Source organism: Macaca fascicularis, chromosome 4 (assembly GCF_037993035.2).
Source record: "Macaca fascicularis isolate 582-1 chromosome 4, T2T-MFA8v1.1".
NCBI lineage: Eukaryota > Metazoa > Chordata > Mammalia > Primates > Cercopithecidae > Macaca > Macaca fascicularis.
In genome coordinates this window covers 155,056,008-155,082,323 of record NC_088378.1, presented here as the reverse complement: position 1 = coordinate 155,082,323, position 26,316 = coordinate 155,056,008, and the positions used below count along the sequence as shown (strand labels likewise).

General features: G+C 41.0%; 1 protein-coding gene across 16 annotated transcripts in view; it reads right to left on the bottom strand.

The window, feature by feature from the left end:
* Positions 1-26,316, bottom strand: part of KIF13A (kinesin family member 13A) — a 230,435-nt gene that overhangs the window by 69,033 nt on the left and 135,086 nt on the right. For all 16 annotated transcript variants that reach the window (XM_005553953.4, XM_065544379.1, XM_005553957.4 and 13 more), the window contains exons 7-14: positions 24,523-24,610; positions 22,903-23,037; positions 21,968-22,080; positions 9,694-9,805; positions 9,100-9,312; positions 6,075-6,185; positions 3,226-3,360; positions 347-477 (exon numbers count right to left, since the gene is read on the bottom strand). In XM_005553953.4, the coding sequence (XP_005554010.3) occupies positions 347-477; positions 3,226-3,360; positions 6,075-6,185; positions 9,100-9,312; positions 9,694-9,805; positions 21,968-22,080; positions 22,903-23,037; positions 24,523-24,610 (1,038 nt within the window). The remainder of the gene's footprint in view (positions 1-346; positions 478-3,225; positions 3,361-6,074; positions 6,186-9,099; positions 9,313-9,693; positions 9,806-21,967; positions 22,081-22,902; positions 23,038-24,522; positions 24,611-26,316) is intronic.

The following is a 26,316-nucleotide window of genomic DNA, read 5'->3' as shown; positions in this document are numbered from 1 at the left end:
TAATTTGCCAAAGGACTGTCAGGTAAAGTTTGATGAAAGAAAAGAAGTGTCATTTTGAGTTTTACTTTTCCAGTAAGTTACTCTTTTCACTTACTCTCATTATTGGACTCCTGATCTTTACAGGGTTCTAAAGCTCAGAGTTATGGAATAAGTGGAACTAGAACTCCCATACAAAAATAGTCACTCCTTCACAGTAATCACTCGCTACAATCAGAAGGCCAGGACCCCTGGAGGACCCAGTGTATCCTTAACTTTAATATAGCTGAAAGCAAACAGAAAGAGGCAGCCTTCTCCTTCTGAAAATAAGGCACACAAGACACGTGAAGTCGCCATTTACTTTTCTTACCTTGCATTTTCTTTTGGAGTAAGAGTGACATCTCCATCAGATGCAATGTCAATCTCACAGTGCTCAGGCTGAATTCCTATGCCAAAAAGCTGGATATCTTGAGAGGTATCTGCACCCACCCTGGTGTGATCCTAGTAAAAGATTATTAAAGAAAGAAAAACTCACACTTATGAGTAACTCAACAAAAATTTATCACAGTCAGTTTGAATAACTCATCAACATATGCACAAAAATATTAAACGAATCCTGCCAGAGATGTTAAATATCTTAAGCATTAAAAGTAAAAAGCTTACCCTTAATACACCAAATTAAAAAATGTTTAAACACTACCAAAAAAAAATCCCCAATTGACAATGATTAGTTGTTGTTTTTAACACAGGAAATTGGACTTGACAGTAGAATACTTTGAGTTTCAGTTTTGACTTGACCACGGGCAAGCCATTTCACTCTCTGAGCCTCAATTTCTTTGTTGGCAAAACCAGGATAATATTATCCATTTCACCTACTTACATTTCTTTTAGGATCATCTGAGTTAACAGTGAAAGTGTTTTGAAAACAGTTACATAAATTTAAGAACCATTAAAAAGCAGTTTCATTGAGAGTCATATTTTAAAATATCCAACTTTGAAAATGCTAAAAATGTTGGATTTCTAATACTGATATGACATAGAGCATGGCTGCCTGTGGGTCACACCATGTACAAACTTGTGGGTTTTTTTTTGACATGCTGTCTCACTCTGTCACCCAGGCTGGAGAGCAGTGGTACGATCTCAGCTCACTGCAACCTCCACCTCCTGGGTTCAAGCGATTCTCTTGCCTCGGCCTCCCGAGTAGCTGGGATTACAGGTATGTGCCACCATGTCCGGCTAATTTTTATTTTTAGTACAGACAGGGGTCTTACCACGTTTGCCAGCCTGGTCTTGAACTCCTGGCCTCAAGTGATCCTCCCACCTTGGCCTCCCAAAGTTCTGGGATTACTGGCGTGAGACTGACAACATTTTAAACTACAAACATAAACATAAACCCTTAGTCCTCAGGGCTATGATATCATTACATGTCTCACAGACTCCGGAAAACTCCATTCACCAATACATGCGTGATAAAATGAGACAGCAAAGGCAAATGACATGTTCACGTTTCTATTAAAGTAGTTTTGACCTCATAGGCCTCCTGAAAGGTTCTCAGAGACCCCAGATCACACTTTTAGAACCGCTTGCTTACACTGCAAAGTGAGAAACAGGACATCTGATTGATATTGACAGCATCCAATACAGTAAATACACCACACCTGGCCTCATGTGATTTTTTAAGTACTCGAACCGCAGACATATGAGGACTGTGACTATTGGTGATTCAGTCACTGCTTGTCCCTTTTTTTTTTTTTTTTTACTATTGCTCTTAAAATAGTTTAATAACTACAATAATACTTCCCTATTTGACAGAGAAAGTATAAGGATTGGTCTTTCAAAATTAAGATTTCAGAGACAATTCCTTACCCCTACTCATTGTCTAAATGAACAAATCTTAAGTTTGTTGGGGGACTCTCAATAACTCAGGGGCTATCTGTACCATATTTAGTCTCTAGGAAAGTAGAAGGGAAAGGATCATAGAAGACTGAGGCTCCTTGCTTCAATTTTGGCTTATTCTCCATTGCATTTCATATATTTACTAGGCAGATCAGAATCCTTAACAAGGTGCCTCATTGTTCACAAGCGGGCAATACCTCTGCATTTAGAGCTTTAGGTGTGTGAACTGCATATACAAGCTGCCTTCAAGTCCCCAGGTCCCCAGTCCTTGAAAGTTTGTTTCTGTAACTCAGAAAGTGTATGTGTGAGATTAAAAATGCCCTGATGGTTGGCTGAATGCCTTATGTCAGTCGTGGTGTCCTAAATCCATGTCAATCAGATATCTTATTTCTCACTTTGTAGAGTAAGCAAGCAGTTCTAAAAATGTGACCTGAGAACCCCTGGGGTCTCTGAGAACCTTTCAGGAGGTATATGAGGTCAAAACGACTTTAATAGAAACATGAACATGTTGTTTGCCTTTGCTCTCTCATTTTATCACGCGTGAATTGGTGGGGTTTTCCAGAGTCTATGAGACATGTAATGATGTTATAGCCCTGAAGGCTAAGGGTTGTACCTTTATGTTTGAAGTTTAAAATGTTCTCAGTCTTAGCATCCAAAACAGTAAACACAGATATAACCCAGATACACGAAAGTTCTTTGGAGTCCTTGATAGTTTTTAAGAGTGTAAATGGGTTCTGAAGTCAGAAAATTTGAGAACTGCTACAGTAAGCTATCCAACATAGCATATCCCGCAACCACAGTGGCAACAGGGCGGCCCCATCCCACCTCTACACTTGAAGGGTGATTATGGGACCAAAAGTTATTTCCTGAGGATATAGGTTTACAAGGGATAGAACTAGAACAACACTGTTGTCTATTTAATCTAGGACGAGGGTCTGCTTTAGGCTTGTGTTGATCTTGAGATCTCCTTGGAATTACTCAGAAGCATAACTAAGAACCTCTAGAGCTTCTCGGGAGCTTTGTGGAAGAACACAGATATTCCCCAGAATCCTCACCATCTCACACCTAGAGCCTTCTCATATAGCGAGGCATCACCTTCATACCTACTGTTGTCCACTTGTGCCCCTCTGAGACTGGACTCACAGGAGATCAGCCCCAACTGCATAGCCCCAGATGATACAAAATCGCTGTTTTTCCTTCTTAGTGGGGATCTGAGGGCACTATCCGTCTTAGTTTTATTGAGGGCTAAGCTGGATACAAAAAGCAACATCACAGAGACAGGCTTCCAGATTCAACTAGGAACTATATACGAATGAATCTTGATTGCAACTATGTATTTATATGTTCTCCTACCTTTAGATAATAAACCAGAAGTTCGTTAAGAGCAGGGTCTGCATTCAGATTGACTAAGTAGCATTTGTCATCCCCCACCTTGATACCAGACATCTCCAGGGAAATCCCCATGCTTTCAAGTTGTCGTTGTCTTTCCTGTGCACAAAAACAGACAAAAGAAGGAAACTCTATTTGTTGTTCTATTCATAAGACGTATCCACGGAAAGAGTAAGTCACTGTTTCTGGGGACGGTGCCAATGGGATTACACATGCTGCTCTGCTCAACCACATTAACAGAGAGTCTACAGTGCATGACATCTTGTGGCAGGCGTGATAGGGGCACCAAGGATGAACCAGACACCATTTTGGCTCTTAAGGAGCTTAGAGTCTAGTAGAGGAGACAAGACCATATAACTAGAGCACAAAAGAAGAGAGTGTTGTGCTATTGGAAGGGTACAAAATGCCAGGGGCTTCCAAGGAGAGAGATCATGATGGGTTAAGAGACCAAGAAAGGCTGGAGAAAGAGAATATATTTGAGACAGTTCTTGAAGAATAAGAAGAATTTCAACAGAAATATAAGGATAGGGTGTTCTTGGGGCAGGGCATACGGAAGCACAGTAATGAAAGGTTCAGGACATACTAGATGATTTCAGGGGCCAAGAACCCCTGGCAAATATGGGAAAGCAGTGGGAGTTGAGGCTGGAAGAGAAGGTTGGGTCTCTACTGCGGAAAGCCTTGTATTCATTCATTCATTCATTCAAGATATATTTATTAGAGTCTACAATGTAGTAGGTATTGATCTTGGGCTGGGAATACAGCACTGAACCCAATAAAGTCCCATCTTTCATGACAAGTTATATTCTGGTGGGAGGAGACAGGCCATAAGAAAACAGTTAAGTCAATATGGTACACAGAATTTCCAGTGGTGTTAAGTACTACAGAGAAACATAAAGCAATGTTAAGCGGGGTAGTGAGTGAGGAGTAGGGGTATGTGTGGGTGTGAATGATACCTATAAGAAACATATCAGCAGAAGGCTGGACTGGGTTCCAGTGACTGCTGTTAAGCTACGTGATCGGGATGGTCCAATATTTCCAAATGATCAATAAGATTAAAAATGTTCGTGAATATATAATGTAGAGAAATTCATAATGCACACAACCCCGAGAAATAGTACTTCCTTTATATTTTAACTTAAGTAAAAGTTAAAATATAAACATACAGCATTTCCTAACAAGCCCAAATAATCAAATACATTGAAAAAATTATGATATGCTATATGTTACAAATTCTCTGTCAATTAGGTAGCCTCTTGGGAAGCCAAGGCAGGTGGATACCCTGAGGTCAGGAGTTCGAGACCAGCCTGGCCAATGTGGCGAATCTGTCTCTACTAAAAAAATACAAAAATTAGCCAGGTGTGGTAACACACACCTATAGTCCTAGCTACGTGGGAGGCTGAGGCAGGAGAATAGCTTGAACCTGAGAGGCGGAGGTTGCAGTGAGCCAAGATTGCGCCACTGCATTCCAGCCTGGGTGACAAAGCAAGGCTCCATCTCAATAAATAAATAAAACAAAATAAAATAAAATAAAATAAAATAAAAATCAGGTAGCCTCATGCTTTGCCAGGTGATCTAAAAATCACAAAACAAGGTTGGGCACAGTGGCTCACACTTGTAATCCTAGCACTTTGGGAGGCCAAGGTGGATGGATTGCCTGAGCTCAGGAGTTTGAGATCAGCCTGGGCAACACAATGAAATCCCGTCTCTACTAAAGTACAAAAATAATTAGCCAGGAGTGGTGGTGCAAGCCTCTAGTCACAGTTACTCGGGAGGCTGAGGCAGAAGAATCGCTTGCACCCAGGAGGCGGAGGTTGCAGTGAACCAAGATTGCGCCACTGCACTCCAGCCTGGGTGACAGAGTGAGATCTGTCTGCAAAAAAAAAAAAAAAAAATTCACAAAACAGACTTTCGCTTAAATGTGATGAGCAGGAAATATGAATGACATTTTCTGTAACCATGCTTGTTCAAATTTAGTGCTATCTAACACGTCTAGCAAATACATGGGCCAAATTGTATGTTGATAAAAAGACATGACGTCAGTGTCTCAAAGTGATCTTTGCTGGGCCAGGCACAGTGGCTCACGCCTGTAACCCCAGCACTCTGGGAGGCTGAGACCAGAGTGTATGAGACCAGTTGAGCTCAGGAGTTTGAGACCAGACCAGGCAACAAAATAAGACCCCAGCTCTACAAAAAAATAGATAAAATTAGCTGGGCATGGTAGCACGTGCCTGTGGTCCCAGCTACTTGGGGGGCTGAGGCAGGAGAATCACTTGAGCCCAGGATGTTGAGGCTGCAAAACAGCTATGATTGAGCTGCTGTACTCCAGCCTGGGTGACAGATGGAGACCCTGTCTCAAAAAAAAAAAAAAAAAAAAGTGATCTTTGTAATCTCTGGTTCAGCAGAAAAGGGCCCTTAGAAGACCTTCCAAGGCCGGGAACAGTGGCTCACGCCTGTAATCCCAGCACTTTGGGAGGCTGAGGTGGGCAGATCACCTGAGGTCAGGAGTTTGAGACCAGCCTGGCCAACATGGTGAAACCCCATCTCTACTAAAAATATAAAAATGAGCCAGGCATGGTAGTAGGTACCTGTAATCCCAGCTACTCGGGAGGCTAAGGCATGTGAACTCCTTGAGCCCAGGAGGTGAAGGCTGCAGTGAGTCAAGATCATGCCACTGCACCCCAGCCTGGGCGACAGAGTGAGACTCCGCCAAAAAAAAAAAAAAAAAAGACTTTCTGAAGATGACAGGAAACTACACAGAAAAGACAATAAATGAAAAAGAATCCCAATATTTTAGGGCTAAATTATCAAGCTACCTGTGCGATCTCTTCTGTTTTCCTCAGCTTCTCTTCCCAAGTCACTGTTAGTTCTTTTATCAGCTTTTCAGACTCTTCGAGCTTCTCTTTCAGTTCTGGGGCCTTCATGGCCTTTAAAATGAAACCAGAGATATCTGATGTTCAACATTTTTCCATGATGTACAAGATAATCAGTTACTGTCCCTCTTAAGCAGTTATCAATAGTTTGTTGGAAAAAATTAAGTTATATGCTGTTGGGGTGGGTTTTTGACCTTTATTAATCAAACAAATGTAAGAGAACATGGCTGCTCCCTGAAAAAGAAACACCAGTGTTCTGAATGAAAATGAAACAAATCTAGAGTCATTTTATCCATCATACTTAAATTTCACATTTAAAGCCCTAAAAGATGCTAACGTTCAACTTTGAAATAGATAAGCAGGAAAAATATTACTTAAGCAGATTTCTTTTTCAGTAAGACAGAGGTTAACACTCATCATCAATAAATGAATTCCAGTTAAATTAATCTGCAAGAAAAGGTAAAGACTTCTCATGTATTTTAAATTTTGAATCTGGGCCTTCAGACTACCTTTCTCCACTGATGGTCATACGTTTTGCTTATTTATCATTATCATTCACACAGAAGCAGCACAGCTGGCTAAAAGGGCAGTGGTTTCCCTTCTAGTTTGTTCAGGGAGAGTAACTAAGAGGTTTCAATACAGGTATTTGCAGCTTAACAAAATTTTGAGGGGAGAGGCCTTTACTTGTCAATAATGTGCTTTGACACCTTAAAGTAACATAAGCCTCTACAGAGTAAAACTCTATGAACAAGAAAGATAGCAGAGCTTGGACAAGAAGCTGAGATGTGAAGATGTGAAAGCTAGCTGAGTATGCCTGAGGCTCATGGTATTAACAGAGCCTGACAGTGGCATTTAGTGCTGAGTACAGTGGGACATATATGAAAATTATAGGCCAGGCCAATGGCTCCTGCCTGTAACCCCAACGCTTTGGGAGGCTGAGGTGCGTGGATCACTTGAGACCAGCCTGGCTAACATGGCGAAACACTGTCTCTATTAAAAATACAAAAAAAATTCGTTGGGTGTAACGGCGCATACCTGTCTGTAATCCTAGCTACCTGGGAGGCTGAGGCAAAAGAATCACTTGAACCCAGGAGGTGGAGGTTGCAGTGAGCCAAGATGGCACTGCTGCACTCCAGCCTGAGCAAAAGAGCGAGACTCTGTCCACACCCACCCCCCGTCCAGAAAAAAAAAAAAACAGAAAAAGAAAATTCTAGGTGGACCTATGTGGCTCTTCTTTTGTTTCCGTTGGCCAGGTATTGCTTGAGCCATCTGGCCTAGATTATATGGTCATAGTAGAAATGCAAATAAGTAGATAATCCACCTATAAATACATTGCAGAACCATTATACTTTCCCCCTAGCATCATGACTATTTTCAAGGTTTATCAGCATTTTAATTTTTCTGGTGTTTTGCCACCCTTCTTACCATCTATCTAAAAATTATACTTAATGTACTGAATGATTATAAATAATAATAAAAATCAGCAACATTTATTGAGCACTTACTATGTGCAAGGTATTGTGGTAAGTGCTTTCTAGTATCAATGTTAGGCTAGGGATTGGTGATAAAAAAAAATTAATAAAACGCAGCATCTTGTACTTTAAGAGCCACAGCCTGGAAGAAGAGAAAGATATATAAACAAACAATTACAATGCAATGCCAAGATCACCAATTAATAGAGTATTCAGACTCCTGGCTTCACCTTTTTGTTTGTTTTTTCAGTCTTCTATTGAATACTTTTTGATGAAATATGCTGATGGATAAAAGTATTAACATAGTGCTTGGCATGTAAATGTTCCATAAACAATGGCCATTAACTGTGTTTTTCTTTCCTTTTTTCTTACAACTTAATACCCTCCCAACTACAGTGGGGTCAGAAGAGAGTGGTGAAGGAATGTGAACTTAGAAGTGACAGATACACTCCCAAGTCCTGGCATGTGGAACCCTGTGACTTAAACTAAGGCACTTGGCCTCCAAAGCTGTCCTCTTACATATTTCAAATAAGACAGTGCCTCGCCCAATAATTTGTAAAAAGCAACACCTATTTGGAAGAGTATCATTATTAAAGTTTGAGTAAAGCCAAAGAAAGAAGATAAACAATGCAAAAAGATTTTGTTTCCTGTCAGGGCCTGATATAAATGGAAAAGTAAAAGATTTCTGAATTATTCCTAATGTTTAATTATCTTTGATCATGCTATTTCCATGGCTTAAGGAGATGATACCTAACTAAATTCCCTGAAAACTGCAAGGCCCTGTGGAAATAATAGTTTATAATGTTAATATAAACAACATACTTTCCCACTGAAAGTTCAAAGGCCAACTGATTTACTGAAGTAAATGATCAGGTAGTAGCAGGAATTATCTCTTATTTGTTTGTTTCCATGACTATAAGTTCCTAGGACAGAAGTCTTGTATTACTCATGTTGGTCTTCACAATGCTTAGCATTTGGCAGATGCCAATAAACAATGAAGTGCTGAACCACATTGAGATGATGTATTAGTCCGTTCTCACATTGCTATAAAGAAATACCTGAGACTGGGTAATTTATAAAGAAAAGGGGTTTAACTGGCTCATGGTTTAAAAGGGGTTTCAGGCTGTATGAAAAGCATGGCTGGGGAGAGGCCTCAGGAAACTTACAGTCATGGTGGAAGGGGAAGCAGGCACATCCTACACGATGAGCAGGAGGAAGGGAGTGAAAGAGGAGGTGGCACACACTTTTAAACAGCCAGATCTGGTGAGAACTCACTATCACGAGAACAGCAAGGGGGAAGTTCACCCCCATGATCCAATCACCTCCTACCAGGCCCCTCTTCCAACACTGGTGATTACAATTCGACATGAGATTTGGGTGCGGACACAAATCCAAACCATATCAGATGACCTGCAACTGCAAATGAGCACACCCTTGCCAGTCAAATCCCGCAAGCCAGGGAACTTTACCAGCAGGGAGCACAAGGCTGCTTTTACCTCTGCCTGAGAGAGCTGCTCTCTCAGTTTCTCGACTTCCTCCCGCAGTTCTCGGATCACTTTTGCGTTGGGGTCCTCATTCACAACAGCATGGTTCACAATCCTTTTTGCTCGGTCTGCATATCTTAATGTGGAGAGGGTCTCTTCATAGTTGTCTGCGGCTGGGCTGATTGTGGCTATCATAGAGGTTTGGCTGTTGCCCCCCAAATTGTCCTGCCAAGTATTTCAAACAGCATTTTAGGAAGCCCACTCCATGGACAACGCATATGATAAAAGCACTAAACGTGTTATGTATGACATTATTCTTTACGAAGGAAACATTATGTGGAAATGGACTGGCATTTCACAAATAATGTCAAGACAAGATGAAATGTGTCCTCTCCATATTCAAGCAATGGATAATGCCTGTCAAACGGCATTCAAATGGAATAAAAAGGAGTAGAAAATAGTTTTCATTCTGTGTTCCTAGGAATTAGAATAACTGTCATCAGGAGAGTTCTTTAGGTATTTGGTAAGCTTTGTACACACCTTTACTCTGTCACATCTGGAATAGCCAACTTTTAGTTGGAAAAGAACACCAGAGCAATGGATTACCTTAAGCAGCCAAGTGAGGACTGAATCTCGGTAAGGCACAAATTTGTTTTTACCCTTGCCAGCTGCCTGGTCAGCCAGTGATGATATAACCAACCCCAAGGTTGTAAGAGATCTGTCAAGAAAAAATGAAAAATTGGTTTTATGGAATGTTTATTTGGTTTAAGTACAAAATATGCAGAACAATAAAGCTCCAGAGTTAATATAATCAAGTCTCTATTAATCTGTCAAGAAGCTGTGGGAAGAGGCCGGGTGTTGGTGGCTCACGCCCGTAATCCCAGCACTTTGGGAGGCCAAGGGTTTGAGACCAGCCTGGCCAACATGGTGAAACTCTGTCTCTACTAAAAATACAAAAATTAGCTGGGTGTGGTGGCAGATGCCTGCAATTCCAGCTACTTGGGAGGCTGAGACAGGAGAATCGCTTGAACCCAGGAGTTAGAGGTTGTAGTTAGCCGAGATTACGCCACTACACTGCAGTCTGGGCGACAGAGTGAGACTCTTTCAAAAAAACAAAAACAAAGAAACCCCACAAAAACCAAAATATCACAAAGAGAAAGTGCTTTGTAAATGGTTTAAAAAGTTAAATGCAGCCAGGCATGGTGGCTCACGCCTGTAATCCCAGCACTGTGGGAGAGGCCAAGGCAGGGGGATCATGAGGTCAGGGGTCAAGAGATCAAGACCATCCCAGCCAACACGGTGAAACCCCATCTCTACTAAAAATACAACTTAGCCAGGCACGGTGGCGTGTGCCTATAGTCCCAGCTATTTGGGAGGCTTAGGCAGGAAAATTGCTTGAACCCGGGAGGCGGAGGCTGCAGTGAGCCAAGACTGCGCTACTGTACTCCAGCCTGGGCGACAGAACGAGACTCCATCTCAAAAAAAAAAGTTAAATGCTACTGCAAATAACAAAGAAGGACACAAACTAGCAAGTGAAAGACTAGACAGCTTTCTTTGTAATGTTAACAATAGATTTCCATCAAACAAGCTGAAAGGAAAGAAGCCTATTTCCCACAAAACATAATTCCCCAAAGACGAGTCACTGAAAAGTCCCCGAAATACAAGGCTAACTCAAGATTCAGAAAATGAGCAAGAATTCATTTGATCAGAATGGCTGTTAGAATTTTAATAACAGCCATTACCACAGAGTGGCATAAATATGTACATCTTCTTAAGTGAAACAAGTCAAAAAAATTAAAATTAAAATTAAAAGAAACAAGTCAGACACAGAAAATACTGCATGTTCTTACTCATAAGTGGAAGCTAAATAATGTGTACTCATGGACACAGAGACTGGAATGGACAATGGGGACTTGGAAGGGTGAGGGAGTGGAAGGGGAGAGGATGACAAGAAGTTTCTTTTTTTTTTTTTTTTTTTGAGACGGAGTCTCACTCTCTCACCCAGGCTAGAGTTCAGAGGCATGATTTTGGCTCAATGCAACCTACACCTCCCGGGTTCAAGCGATTCTCCTGCCTCAGCCTCCCGAGTAGCTGGGATTACAGGCACCTGCCACCGCATCTGGCTGATTTTTGTATTTTTAGTAAAGATGGAGTTTCACAATGTTGCCCAGGCTGGTCTTGAACTCCTGATCTCAGGTGACCGTGGAGTCCCAAAGTGCCAAGATTACAGGTGTGAGCCACTGTGCCCAGCCAAGAAGCTTAATTAATACTTAATGAGTACAATATATGTTATTCAGGTGATGGATACCTTAAAAACCTTGACTTGACCACTGCACAATCTGTGCATGTAACAAAATTGCACTTGTACCCCATACAGTTATACAAAAAAGTGTATCATATTTGACAGATTTAAAGGTTAAACAAATTTAACCCGAGAGAAATGAAAACATAAGTCTACACAAAAACTTGTACATGAATATTCAAAGCAGCTTTATCCACAAAAGTCAAAATGTGGAAACGACCCCATGCCCATCGAATGCTGAAGTGATGAATAAAATCTGGTATACACACACCATGGAATATTATTTGACCATAAAAGAGAATTAAGTTCAGATACATGTATTACAACAACTACAACACGGATGAACCTTGGCAAATTATTTTACGTGAAAGAAGCCAAACACAAAAGGCCATTGTCCTGGGTTAAACAGTATTCATGTCTGGCAGATCCTCAGAATGTGACCCTATTTGAAAAAAGGGTCCTTGCAGATGTAATCAGTTAAGATGAGATCATACTGGATTAGGGAAGGCCCTAATCTAATGAGTGATGTCCTTATAAGAAGGTCATATAAAGACAACCAGGGGAGACGGTCACGTGAAGATGCAGGCAGAGACTGGAGTGATGCATCTCCAGTGATGCATCTCCTGTAAGCCAGGGAACGCCGAGGATTGCTGGCCCTACAGAAACAAGGGGAGAGGCACAGGACAGATTCTCCCTCTGACCCCCTAAGAGGGAACAAACCCTGCTGACCCCTTGATTTCAGACTGGCCTGCAGAATTGTGAGAAATAAATTTCTATTGTTTTAAGCTACTCAGTTTGTGGTAATCTGTTACAGTAGCAATAGGAAGCTAACACAGCCATACACTGTATGATTCCGTTTATATGAAATACCTAGAATAGGCAAATCTATAGAGATGGATGTAGTGGTTGACTAGGGCTGTGGGTGGGAGTAAAAGGGAATGATTTGGGTACAAGGTTTCTTTTGGGTATGATGAAAATGTTTTAAAATGAGATTGCAGTGATGGCAGTACAACTCTGAATATATTAACGCTACTGAATTGAACACTTTAAAATGGCGAACTATACTGTATGTGAGTTACTTCTTAATACAGCTGTTTAAAAAAATCAAATACGTTCAATCACTCCTCCAAAGGAACAATTTTTTGAAAAAAATACTGTATGTGATAATAGAGGCAAGTAGGAGTTCAATATAAGGTAAAAACACATTTCTGCTTTAATATAGAATATAGGGCATTTTGCAACTATTGTTATTTTTGATTGGAAACAATTCTTTCAACTATCCCAGATATTTTACTATCTATGTATGGCAGATATTATTTTAATTCACACAAGCTCTAAAGAGTTCAGTGACTTAAACGTCAATACTGGTAACTTTATGGTTGACAGTGACTTTTTTTTTTTTTTTTTTTTTGAGACGGAGTCTGGCTCTGTTGCCCGGGCTGGAGTGCAGTGGCCGGATCTCAGCTCACTGCAAGCTCCACCCCCCCGGGTTTATGCCATTCTCCTGCCTCAGCCTCCCGAGTAGCTGGGACTATAGGCGCCCGCCGCCTCGCCCGGCTAGTTTTTTGTATTTTTTAGTAGAGACGGGGTTTCACCGTGTTCGCCAGGATGGTCTCGATCTCCTGACCTCGTGATCCGCCCATCTCGGCCTCCCAAAGTGCTGGGATTACAGGCTTGAGCCACCGCGCCCGGCCGACAGTGACCTTTCATGTGAAAATACATTTTGGAGATGACATGGACTTATCCATCACCAAGAGAAGACTTTCCTCTGCCTTGTGGCAACTACTTATAATTCCTACTTTGACAGTGTAAGGGGGAAACACAGAAAGTTTCTGGTACTCCTAAATGTAGAAACATGAAATCTGAATAGCACTTTGAGAGAAAAAAGGAAATGATACAGTGTCATCAATGTCCATCATACGTCTTGTCTGCAAGCTGACTGAAGGGAGCCAGAATATGCATTATTTTAAGCTAGAGGCCATTGAGAACCAGCAGACTCAGGAAAAGCTCTAAAATCAGGGCATCAATTTTCCTTTTGTAAAGGACATTTCCATTTGTAGAGGTGTCTCCCTCTCTAGCACCAAGAAGGGGAGTACTGTTAACAACTCTTCAAGGTGGAGAAGTGACAGAAACCTGTGTAACAAACCTCTCTAGACAACTCTTGTTCACCATACTTTTCCTGGTCACCTTACCATAACCTGCCTCCCCATCCAGAAGCTCAAAACCCCTTTTCCTTTTCCTTTTTTTTTTTTTTAAACACAGGTCTCACTTTGTTGCCCAGGCACTGGCATGATCATGGCTCACTGCAGCCTCAACCTCCCAGGCTCAAGCCTCATTCTCCTGAGTAGCTGGAACTACAGGCGCATGCCACCACACCTGGCTAATGTTTTGTAGAGATGGAGCCTCACTTTGTTGCCCAGGCTGGTCTTGAACTACTGGGCTCAAGGGATCCTCCTGCCTCAGCCTCCCAAAGTGCTGGGATTACAGGTGTGAGCCACCATGCCCAGTCATATGCCCAAGTTATAATCACCACTTTGGGTTATTCATCTCTGGGTGCTCCCATGTGTAAGCAAGACGCATATGCTAATAAAATTCTGTTGCTTTTCTCTTGTTAATCTGTCTTTGGCCAGTCTAATTTACAGGGCAAATAGAGGAAAAGTATTTTTTCTCCCCTACATCAGTATAGCATGTAAGCAGCAGCATCAGAGGGGTGGAGCTGTAGGAAGTGGTTATATGACTCCAATTCCCACGTATATTTTGCTCTGTAACTCATTCACTTAGAGAAGTGTATCATTAGTAGAAGCTGCCCCTTTTATCCAACAGTATGCACACATTCAAAACAAGAACTCTATATAAATCTATTACCGTCCCCTTGGAACAGAATGAAAATAACTGCAGGGTGAGTGGGACTCAATAGCAAGTGAGAGATAATCAGGTCACTCGGGGATGAGGAGCCCATGCTATCCTTTTCGTCTATGTTCCACTCAGAAGCAATGATGCAGGGGCTTCTGGAATCCCAAAACCTGTTAGAAAGTTCAACGTCTGAAAGGCGAATCACAGGCTTATATGTCTGTTTGTGTCTATACACACACATATGCGTAAGTACATGTATGTGTGTTTATATATATATACACACACAGGTAAGCATATGTGTGTGTGTATATATATACACTTATACATATATAATTTTTCTTTCTTTGAGATAGCATCTTGCTCTGTCACCCAGGCTGGACAGCAGTGGTACAATCCTGCCTCACTGCAGCCTTGACCTCCCAGGATCAAGTGATCCGCCCACCTCAGCCCCCTCAAGTAGCCAAGACCACAGGTGTGCGCCACTACACCTGGATAATTTTTTAAATTTTTTGTAGAGATGGGGTCTGGCTATGTTGCCCAGGCTGATCTCAAACACCTGGGCTCAAGTGATCCTCCCACCTCAGCCTCCCAAGGTGTTGGGATTACAGGCATGAGTCACTGAGCCTGGCCAGGGTTACATATTTAATGAATTATTTTATTCTCAGGGAACTTAAAAATATAATAAAACCACTAAGAATTGGTCCTGCTAATACTATCTTCTTAAGCTGGAGGCCAGCAGGCAGCCTGTTGGCCTCACAGGTATACAGACCAAGGGAACAGTTGTTTGCCAATTTTAGTGGAAAAATAAGTTATTCCAGGAATCTTTCTGATTCTACTAAAGCACAGCTCCTAAAGTTGGATATAGTAAGGAAGATTCTAATCTTTAAATCTCTCACCGTAAGTTCTTAGGCAGGGGTGAGAAGGGCCTGACTGGAGAGGAAGTAAGTCTTAAGCTAGGAGATGACATTTATAAAAGGACAATCATGTTTTAAGATAGAATTAAAAAAAAAAAAATCTAACATAATGAAGAACTCAGGATAGAAAAAGTAAAAGAAAGTTGGGAGGGTCAAAAGCAAAATAAAAGCCACTCCAATAAATATAATCAGTGAGAAAAAACTGAGTTATAATTCAACTTTTCTTTTTCTTTTCTGCACCTTCCGCTAACCTGCACCATTTCCCCTGAAACTCTGATATTAGATTTCTTTCCTTGGGAGTGGATATGATATATGTGTTATCTGTATTGTATAGGACAGATTTCAAATATTATTTTACTTATTAGTCCAATAACCAGGTCTAAGATCATACATATAATACTTATTAAACTTTATTGGAGTTATTTGTGTAGCTATTTCTCTGCCTTTCTATTTAGATTATGATTACCTTGAAGGCAGACAGTGTAATTTGCCATACACATTCCTCCATGCAATTACTGTGCTTGGTTTATGACTAAAAGCACTCAGTAACTATCTGCAGAGTTAATCTGAATCTAGATCCAGTGAAGACCAAAACATGGACCTCTGTTTAAAAAGGACTAATTCAATGATGGTTTTGGAAAACACATCGAGTGCTATTTGCTAACAGAACACTGGTTTTCCTGGAAGCAATGTGCTGGACTAAAAACTCTCTTTTCCAAACTCCTCTGCTGCTTCAGGTAGCCATTAAACACAGTTCTGGCCAAGGAGATGTAGGTAAACATTACTGGGTGGGGCTTCCAAGAAAACTGTTGCTCTCCTGATAAAAGAAGGTACAAATTCAGCTGACAGAAAGCCTGTGGTTTTTTGCCCTTCCTCTTTTTTCCTTCTTCGGGTTTGTACCACAGATACGGATACGATGTTTGGAATGGTATAGCCATCTTGAGATCACGAGGATGACATGAACACACATTAAAGTTAGTAGAGCTGTGTGCATTTCTGAGGTGTTGTACCAGCCTCTGGACTTCTTGTTAAATGAGAAAAATTAACTCATGTCATTGTCACTGTAGCTGGTTTCTGTTGCCTAGAGCAGAATGCAATCTCTGGCTTTGAAATAATTAGTTGAGGCTGGGCACAGTGGCTCACACCTGTAATCCCAGCACCTTTGGAGGCTGAGGTGGGCAGATTACCTGAGGTCAGGAGTTTGAGACCAGCCTGGCCAACGTGGTAAAACCCTGTCTCTACTAAAAACACAAAAATTAGCTGAGTGTGGTGGCGCACACCTATAATCCCAGCTATTTGGGAGGCTGAGGCAGGAGAATCACTTGAACCCAGGAGATGGAGGTTGAAGTGAGCCGAGATCGTGCCACTACATTCCAGCCTGGGTGACACAGTGAGACTCCACCTCAAAAAAAAAAAAAAAAAAGGAAATAATTAGTTGAAAGATTGATGAAATAGGTGGATTTGAGTTTAGCATTCTCCCCAGTAAGTCCTCACTCTTAACAGTAAAGGAGAAATGGAAAATAATATGGATGGCAAATTATGAGGAAAGGACAGTACCATCACATGACAGGTGAGCAAAGAAAATGGTGATAGCCACAGTATCAGCCTCATTTCCTTTCAAATTGTTTTCCAGTGGTTAATGCCAATCATTAAACTCAACATTCATCTAATGCATATCATTCCCAATCTCATTTCCATTTCAACCACTGTGGTAGAACAATAGAGTACACACTGACATTTCTGAAAATGTTAGTGTATACTTTAAAATGTTACTGTATACTTTATTGTTCTGGAGATCTTAATATATGTTAAACCTAGAATTCTGTCATCAAATAAGTTTGGGGAATGACAAGCCAAAGTTTTATAGGATTTTTTATTGCAGGACGTCTCTGAGCTTTTAGCACTGTGAATCTCCAAAGAAAGATTTTATAATTATTCTTTCTCAAAATAACTTGTCCAAGGATTCGCTTCTTTCCAAGCCATTTGAGGAACTAGTGTTTGACAAAAATGCTTTAGGAAACCTTGGGTAACCCTATCAAATTCTTCCAACGATGCGGCTACTGTGTCTCAAGGAGCAGAGTTTTGCTGTCCTTTATGGGTCTCTCATATTAAATGCAAATATGTCTATCCAGGTTTTTAATTCACATGTATGGACTCCATAATATACAAGTCATAAATTAAGAAGGACACCCACCCTTGAGTAATGGACAGAAGTAAGCCATTTTATTTTTCTCCCTCGATACAAATTCATGTTTTGTTATTCAGGCAATACCTCTTTAGAGTGAGGCTTCTGTAAGAGAATGAACAAGAATCACGGAAAGTACTCAAGAAGAAAAAAAGGAAGACTGAGCGTATTAGTCCATTTTCATGCTGCTGATAAAGACATACCCAAGACTGGGGTAATTTTTAAAGAAAAAGAGGTTTAATGGACTCACAGTTCCATGTGGCTGGGGGGGCCTCACAATCATGGCAGAAGGCAAAAGGCACGTCGGTGGCAGGCAAGAGAGAGAATGGGAACCAAGGAAAAGGGATTTCCCCTTATAAAACCATCGGATCTCGTGAGATTTATTCACGACCATGAGAACAGTATGAGGGAAACCGCTCCCATGATTCAATTAACTTCCACTGGGTCCCTCCCACAACACGTGGTATTTATGGGAGCTACAATTCAAGATGAAATTTTGGTGGGAACACAGCCATACCGTATCACCGAGTCAGATTAGATACTAGAAATATCATGTTTATAAGTTATTCTACTATAACAAATTATATTGATACAATCCTAGAAGTAACATACATTAATTTCTCTAGAACAAGTGCTCAATAGAACCCACTTTTGGAGATGTTAGCTTATTGATAAGATGTTAGCTTATTAACCACAGGAACTGAAATAGAAATGAGACTGAGAACTAGATAAACATTGTTTGCATTTTTGCAAATTTTGACTGGCCATTACTGAATAAAATGGAACCATGTTCAGTGTCTGGGGGTATTAGAGAGTGCTCTATGATCTAAATGTGTTCTCAGCAGAGCTGAAGCAGCCAGACTGCAGTGACAAGGAAAAGGCTCCCTCATTCCACCTTCACTAGACAGCAGATTGGCTTTTCAAACGTATTCCCCTGCAAAGACGGTCCACAGATGACCTATACCTCCTAAGCTCCAAACACTCCCTGGCAGCAGGCCACACAGTGTCTTAATTCTTTAATGAAAGGAGTAACATGTGCTTAAAGGTCTTAGAGCTTCAGGAGACATGAAGTTCCTAAATCTACAGCCCATTAAGCAGACACTGACATTTGTGTGAAGTCCCTGACAGGTCTGCTTAAGAGGATTATTAATGCTCCATCCAAAGAAACGTAAGTGGGAGGCCGAGAGAAAGCTTAAGAACATGTCAGAGATTTCTTTAGTTTTGGAACTCAACTTTTTTTTTTTTCTGAGACAGCCTCTTGAGTAGCCAGGATTACAGGCGCCCACTACCATGCCCAGCTGATTTTTGTATTTTTAGTAGAGACAGGGTTTCACCATGTTGGTCAGGCTGGTCTTGAACTCCTGACCTCAAGCCATCCACCTGCCTCAGCCTCCCAAAATGCTGGGACTACAGGGGTGAGCCACTGCACCTAGCCAAGGCATACAAAATGTTTGCTGGGATTTTACTTATGTTATTCAATGTCTCTAAGCATCAGTTTTCTCATCTTTAAAATAAGATTAAAAATACATGTTATGAGCCTCTCAGAGTGTATGAAAATGCTCTGAAAAGCATAAAGAACCCTTAAAAAGGAAGATCATATCTCATAAACTAGTAAGGAATCCACAAATCCATTTGTGAAAGAGACCATATATAAATAAGATGAGGCCAGAAGCGTTGGCTCACACCTATAACCCTAGCATTTTGGGAGGCCAGGATGGGAAAATCGCTTGAGGCCAAGAGTTTAAGACCAGCCTAGTCAACATAGTGAGACCCCATCTCTTTTAAAAAAAAAAAAAAAAAAAAAAGGAAGAAAGAAAAGAGAGTAAGATGTTGAGAGAATTCTATTCAATTCGATAAGTCATTATGAAAAAAGAGCCAGTTACTAAATGATCTAAATCATGTAATCACCAAGCCTTGGGGTAATCCAGTAAGGGCCACTACATAAATTCATGTCCAAAATCAAGGGGGCACTATTTACATTTACTCTGGGACAAAAGTATCATCCAGATGCTGCCTGGCAAACAGAATGCACAGCCACCCCCACAAGTGTAGCCACAGTGGCTGAGCCTGGGCTCAGAGACCAGCTGACTGCAACCATTCCCAAAATCCATACTTAGAACTTGGTGACCTAGGAGACATCATTAAACTGTGCTCTGTCTTGGTTTTCTCATCTGTAAAACGGGGATAATAGACCCATGCCTTGATGCTGATGTGACATTGCGTATGGAGCATTCAGAATCGTGCCTGGCATTAGCAAGAGCTCAATAAATGTTAGTGGTCATTCCACATCTAGGCCAGTCATACACACACACACACACACACACACACACACACACACACTCTCTCTCTCTCTCTCTCTCTTTCTCTCTCTCTCTCACACACACACACACACACACACACTCTAAATTCCAACCAGTCTACAGACTTTCCAGCGTGATCCCAAAAGCCCCACAGGCAGGCATGGCCCAGCACTTGCAAATGAATCTCCAGGAGGTGTGGCAATCTTTTCTCTGATACCCGCTCCTTCACACTCCCATTTCTGCCTCCCCACCCTGGTTTTCGAACTCATTTTGGAATGCAGGGCTGCAGTGCCAGTCTGGAATCTTGCAATGCCTTGTCAGGAAATACAGCAAAATCCTTTGTTATCAGAGCAGGAGACAGAATGACTGGATGATTAACTTCCTATAGTAGTGGTCTTTCCCAGTGAGTACGGTTGTGTCCGTCTGATACAGGGGCCACTATTTTACTTCTAATTTTAAAACTTTTGTATACTAAAATAATAATGTGTTAACATCATCTTAAATGCAAGCTGTGCAAACATGTTCCTGAATATATTTCCTCTTATCACGTTCTGTCCTAAACGAAACCCTAAGTTATTAGAGTTCAACAGAAAAAGACTACACGTATACACTAAACTACTTTCTGCGAACTTGGAATCATGATAATGGTTATCCTGATTATAAAACACAACAGCTATAACAATTAATATTTATTCACTGCATACTAAGTGCCAGGCATTTCTCTAAGCACATTATGGTCATTTTATCCCTAACAAATCTGTGAAGTAGGTACTATTCTTATTCTTATTATTATTTTGAGATGGAGTTTCACTCTTGTTGCCCAGGCTGGAATGCAGTGGCGCCATCTTGGCTCACTGCAACCTCTGTCTCTGGGTTCAAGCAATTCTCCTGCCTCAGCCTCCCGAGTAGCTGGGATTACAGGTGCCCGCCACCATGCCCGGCTAATTTTTCACATTTTTAGTACAGAAGGGGTTTCATCATATTATCCAGGCTGGTCTTGAACTCCTGACCTCAGGTGATCCACTCACCTCAGCCTCCCAAAATGTTAGGATTACAGGCGTGAGCCACTGCCCCCAGCCTGCTTTTATTTTTAATTGACACACAACTGTGCATATTTATGAGGTACAGTGTGATATTTTGATACATGTATATAAAGTATAATGATCAATTTAGGGTATTTAGTGTATCCATCACCTCAAACACTTATTTATTTGTGTTGGGAACACTGAAAATTCACTTTCCTAGCTATTTGAAAATATACAACAAATTGTCAATTATAGTCAACATACAGTGCTATGGAACACTAGAACTTATTTCTCCAATTTAGCTGTAATTTTGTATCCACTAATCAACCTCTCATTATTCCCCCTGTCCTCCCCTTTCCAGCCCCTAGTAACCACTATTCTACTTTCTACTTCTATGATATCAACATTTTTTAGCTTCCACATATGTCAGAATATGGTATTTGTGCCATTTTTGAGCACCATGTAGTTTCATTTAATTAAACCTTGTCCTTTTTTTTTTTTTTTTTCTGAGACAGAGTCTCGCTCTGTTGCCCAGGCTGGAGTGCAGTGTGGAGCAATCTTGGCTCACTGCAAACTTCGCCTCCCAGATTCAAGTAATTCTCATCCCTCAGCTTCCCAAATAGCTGGAATTACAGAAGTGCGCCACCATGCCCAGCTAATTTTTGTGTTTTAGTAGAGATGGGGTAGAGATGGGTAGAAACAGGGTATAGACTGGGTAGAGAAGGGGTTTCATCACGTTGCCCAGGCTAGTCTTGAACTCCTGGCCTCAACTGATCCACCCACCTTGACCTCCCAAAAATGCTGGGATTACAGTCGTGAGCCACCATACCCAAACACAATCCTTATACATCTTTTTTTTTTCTTTGAGATAAAGTCTCACTCTGTTGCCCAGGCTGGAGTGCAGTGGTGCAATCTTGGCTCACTGCAACCTCCACCTCCCAGATTCAAGCAATTCTCCTACATTAGTCTCCCGAGTAGCTGGGGTTACAGGTGTGTGTGACTGTGTCTTTTTAGTAGAGATGGGGTTTTGCCATGCTGGCCAGGCTGGTCTCAAACTCCTGACCTCAGATGATCTTCCCGCCTTGGCTTCCCAAAGTGCTGGGATTATAGGCATGAGCCACCATGCCTGGCCAAAAACCTCATACATCTTAATAGACACAGGTTGTTGTTGTTTTTCTTCAAACCAGTTTACTAAAGCGATACAGACTTTAAACAACCTGTGCATCAGAACCATCTGACCCTCATAATGCAACAAATCCCCCCAGAAGGAAATCACCCAGGCTGTTCCGGGACCACCTTACTTGTTAATGTTGCTGCCTTCTTTCAGTCGCTCTCCTGCAGCTCCTGTTTTAGATACTCTTTCGCTACCCGCCAGGTCTACCAAGCTGACCTTACTGACCTTCTCCCCGGAGTTCTAGTTACAGGAAACAAGAGAGAGAAAAAAAACTTACCAATAAAAACCACATGGATATCTACATACATGTTAGCACTATAATTGAGCAATCCATCCCACTCACATGGCAAATTTCTTAAGTTTTTAAATGGTCAGAAGAGTTATTTGAACTAGCAATTAATTTCATAGTTAAAATTTAAGTTGGCATGGAAATGTAGCATTTTTGTTTTGCAGAAAGTACACCCAGCTTTCTGGAATACAGTCAGAAAGCTGGAGATTTTAAATGCCTATGAGGAAATAGAAGGACATGAGGATTTCTGCACATTCAGGTCAAATCCTTCTTCTTTTGAAAAAAAGTTCAGGCTAAAGGTTGTGGTGTCCTCTTTAATATCCCTCAAGGACTATGAAGCTGACTTGTTTCCATGGGAATTTCAGCATGAAAGGATATATATTAAAAGCTGTATGGTGATGTCATCACACTTGTTAGGGACTTTGCACAAGAAATACAATTATTTTTCTTTTTTGTTTTTGTAGAGTCCGGGTGTTGCTATATTGTACAAGATGGTCTTGAACTTCTGGCCTCAAGCAATCCTCTCGCCTCAGCCTCACAAAATGCTGGAATTACAGGCATGAGCCACCGCACCAGGCCAAAATCCAATTTTTTAAAAAGTCGAATATGAAGGAAGACCTAACAAATTAAATGATGTAAGCAAGGCAGCTCACCTAGTAAGCAGAAGAGCCAACGTAAAATTCTCAGCCACTGAACCCAACCATGGAAGGCTTTACCTATATGGACACTTTCAGTTCTTCCACCCCCTTCAAAGGTTCTGCCTAATCCCTCACCCCAGACTGCAGGTCATACAGTGTCTGTGTGATTATGATGTTGAACACAGCATGGGAGCGGCTGCTTTCTTCGTTCATGTTGGTAGCAGCTACCGTTCGAGACTTATTTCCCTCAGACATCAATGACTCAATATCCTAGAGGCAAAGCATAAGGAAAGACCATAAGCAAAAACACAAGAATGCAGTCCTGCACGCCAGGTGTATGTATTAATTATGATTCCTCTGATGCCTTTGTCACCACCCTTCCATAAAAACCTGCCTGCTGCTCCTCCACTGAGCCGGGTTTGAGCTTCTACCTCACTCAGGGCTTTCTAATGTATGAAATGTTTCCCCTTATTCTTTCCATTTCCCAACTGTCTTCTTTCTCAGTTGAGTCCCTGTTTGCTCCTTTTTGGGTTCCTGGGGTAGCTAATATTTATTGAGCACTCCGATAATCAATAAGAGCAGTGACTTGATTTAACTCTCCGGTGCTTACCAACTCGCTGATGCCTGCCTGTCCGCCTCCCTCCTCCAACACTGTGGCTCCCTGATGGCACGGTTTTTTCCTTATTCCACTTTGTACACTTGCTTCTAGAATGCCTAGAGCCTATGGGATCTTATGAAATATTTGCTGAATGAACTTTATTTTCTTGGTTTTGCATACAAGTACGCTGAAGTTCATGGAGGTCAAGCAACTTTTCCCACATCCAGTAAGCGGTAGAACTGGGATGCAAATCAAGAGCACCCTGGCTCCTACTAGTAAGTGACAGGATAACATCAACACGTACCTCAACCACACTGAGCTAAGAACCAGGGACCTCAGCGAAGGGGCTGAGTTAGCACCTTTAGACCAAAAAGGTATCCATTTATGTCAGAACCTAAACATTTTTAAAATGATCACTGTGCTCTTATTTCTGATTAGAGCAATTCCATATATATCTTGATTTAAATGGCTGGAGAGTCACTGCACAGATTAGTTTTAGCCGTACTAAATCTGGGGTGATAATGGGCCAGCCACATCCCACAAACAGCACAAAGTGCAGGGATTTGCTTGTTCCTTCATGCATTCACACATTCATTCACATTCTTTAGCAACAGAGACAGCAGTTTGCGTTATGAGATTTCTAAAGCAATCACTATAGAAATAGAAGCAGAATCCTGAGTTAGATCTTAACAAGGCATGTAAGTCAAAGAGTAAATAAAGTAAAACAGGCTGGTCAATGGCAAGAGGAGTGATTCAGAAAAACAGGAGAGCAAGAAGTGACAGAAACCAAGGCAGGAGACCCTGCCAAAAAGAAAGGGCTGTACTAACTGCCAAATAGTGTTTAGACTACCACATGCCTAGAAGGATGTCACTGGCATCATTGGGAGCACAGTTTTAACAGAGTAGTATTAGTGAAAACATGCAGCAACCTGAAAACATTGGGCTTTCTGGCCATACTGTAAAACCTTCACAACAAAGCAGCTTGAAGAGTGTGATTAAAAGCCTTTTTCCTCTCTGTTTGCAGTGTGCTGATACTGGGTTTCTGAGGCCCTGAGTAGTATCATTGTGCTATAAAGCGTCCACATAAAATATACTCAGTATCACTTATATAGGATTTATAGTCAGCTTTTAATCACATTTTTTAAAAAATGACTTACCTCAAAACTAGTGACAGCTAGTTGAGATAAACCATCTACATATGGTCCCAAAACTTTATGTTCTCGAACTTTAAGAGACTGTCTACTCCTGTGGGAGGGAGGAAAAAGGAATAAATGAATCAGACCAAAGCTGGAAGCTTTCTTTCTTTTTAAGTACACAGTAACTAGGATAACAATTTCAAAATAATTTTTTAAGGACTCCTCCCCCCAACAAATCTAAAAGCTACTTTATTTGGATTAGCAAAACGATGTTTCACATGAGAAATGTGTTTTATGCTCTGATTTCTATTTAAAGTATGTTACTATTTTAAACATTCTATCTCTAGTCACAAACCTTACTGGGTCAGGCTGTCAGTTACATTTTGGGGAGGGTTGGGGGAAAAAACTGAACCAAAAAACATGCCAGATCAAATTAACCTTTAGGCTATTTCATAAATAAGCATCTTCTCAGTAAATAATGTCTTAAAATTGTATTTAGTTTTTGAGACAGGGTCTCACTCTGTCGCCCAGGCTAGAGTGCAGTAGTATGACCCCGGCTTACTATAGCCTCAACCTCCCACCCAGGTGATTCTCCCACCTTAGCCAACCATGCAGCTGGGACTACAGGCCTATGCCACTATGCCTGGCTAATTTTTATATTTTTTGTAGAGATGTGAGCTTCACTATTCTGCCCAAGCTGGTCCTAAACTTCTAGGCTCAAGCAATCCTCCACCCCCAGCCTCCCAAAATGCTGGGATTGCAGATGTGAGCTACTACAGCCCGGCCAAAATTTTTGAATTAGTAGTAAACAATATTAAAATGTTTAAAGTTTACTTCAAGTCTGCATTGGTTTGTGCTACTTCTATGCTTACACTTTTTTACACAGAAAGTGAGATTATAGTACAGAGTTTGTTTGTAATTACTGATGTTGTCCTATATTTAGAATTGGTTCTGCTAATGACAGTTTTAAAGCTCTTTTGAATTTTTAAATGATAAACCTGGTTTGGAACCCATTTGAACATACAAAAGACAATGGAGATTAAAAGCAAAGCTATGTATATACTGACCATGTCGTGTATGCCATCTTATTCAGGGCATCGCATATTAATCATCTTTCAAATTAAGAGTCATTGCTTAGCATCAGCAATATATGGGAAGCAGCAGCTAAGAAGCATCACTGAATGCATCCCAAAGTCCTGGCATTGTTCTCTGAAGCACTTTTCAGTTATGCCGTTTAATTTCATAACATCCCTACAAAGTAAGCTTTACCACTTTTATTTTAAAGATGAAGAATTCAATGTGACAATGAGCTACTTAGATGCACACGATCCAGTACACAGCTTACTCTGCTTGCCAGAGATTCTATAAGGCTATTCAGCAGCAAGAAAAAGCAAACCCAGCATTGTATCAAGTGCCTGTGATGGTGTCCAATATCGGAAATTCTTGTACACTGCTGGTGGGAGTGGAAATTGTTACAACCACTTTGGGTAACAGTTTGTGCTACTGAATAAAATTGGAGATTCAATGTTTTGTGAGTTACAATTCCACCCTTAGATGTGTTACGTAGAAACTCCTGCATGCTATATACCAGGAGACCTGCAAAACAATGTTTTCAGAACAGCACTGTATTGATAAAAGCAGGAACCACACAAAAGACAGAGAAAGTGATGAATTATTGATATAATCACGCCATGAAAGGCTAGACAACAGTAAAAATGCATTAGCACTTCATATATAAGAATAAATGAATCATGGTGGGAGGAAAAATCACCAAAGAACACATATTATGATATCATACAAAGTTAAAAATTGTGC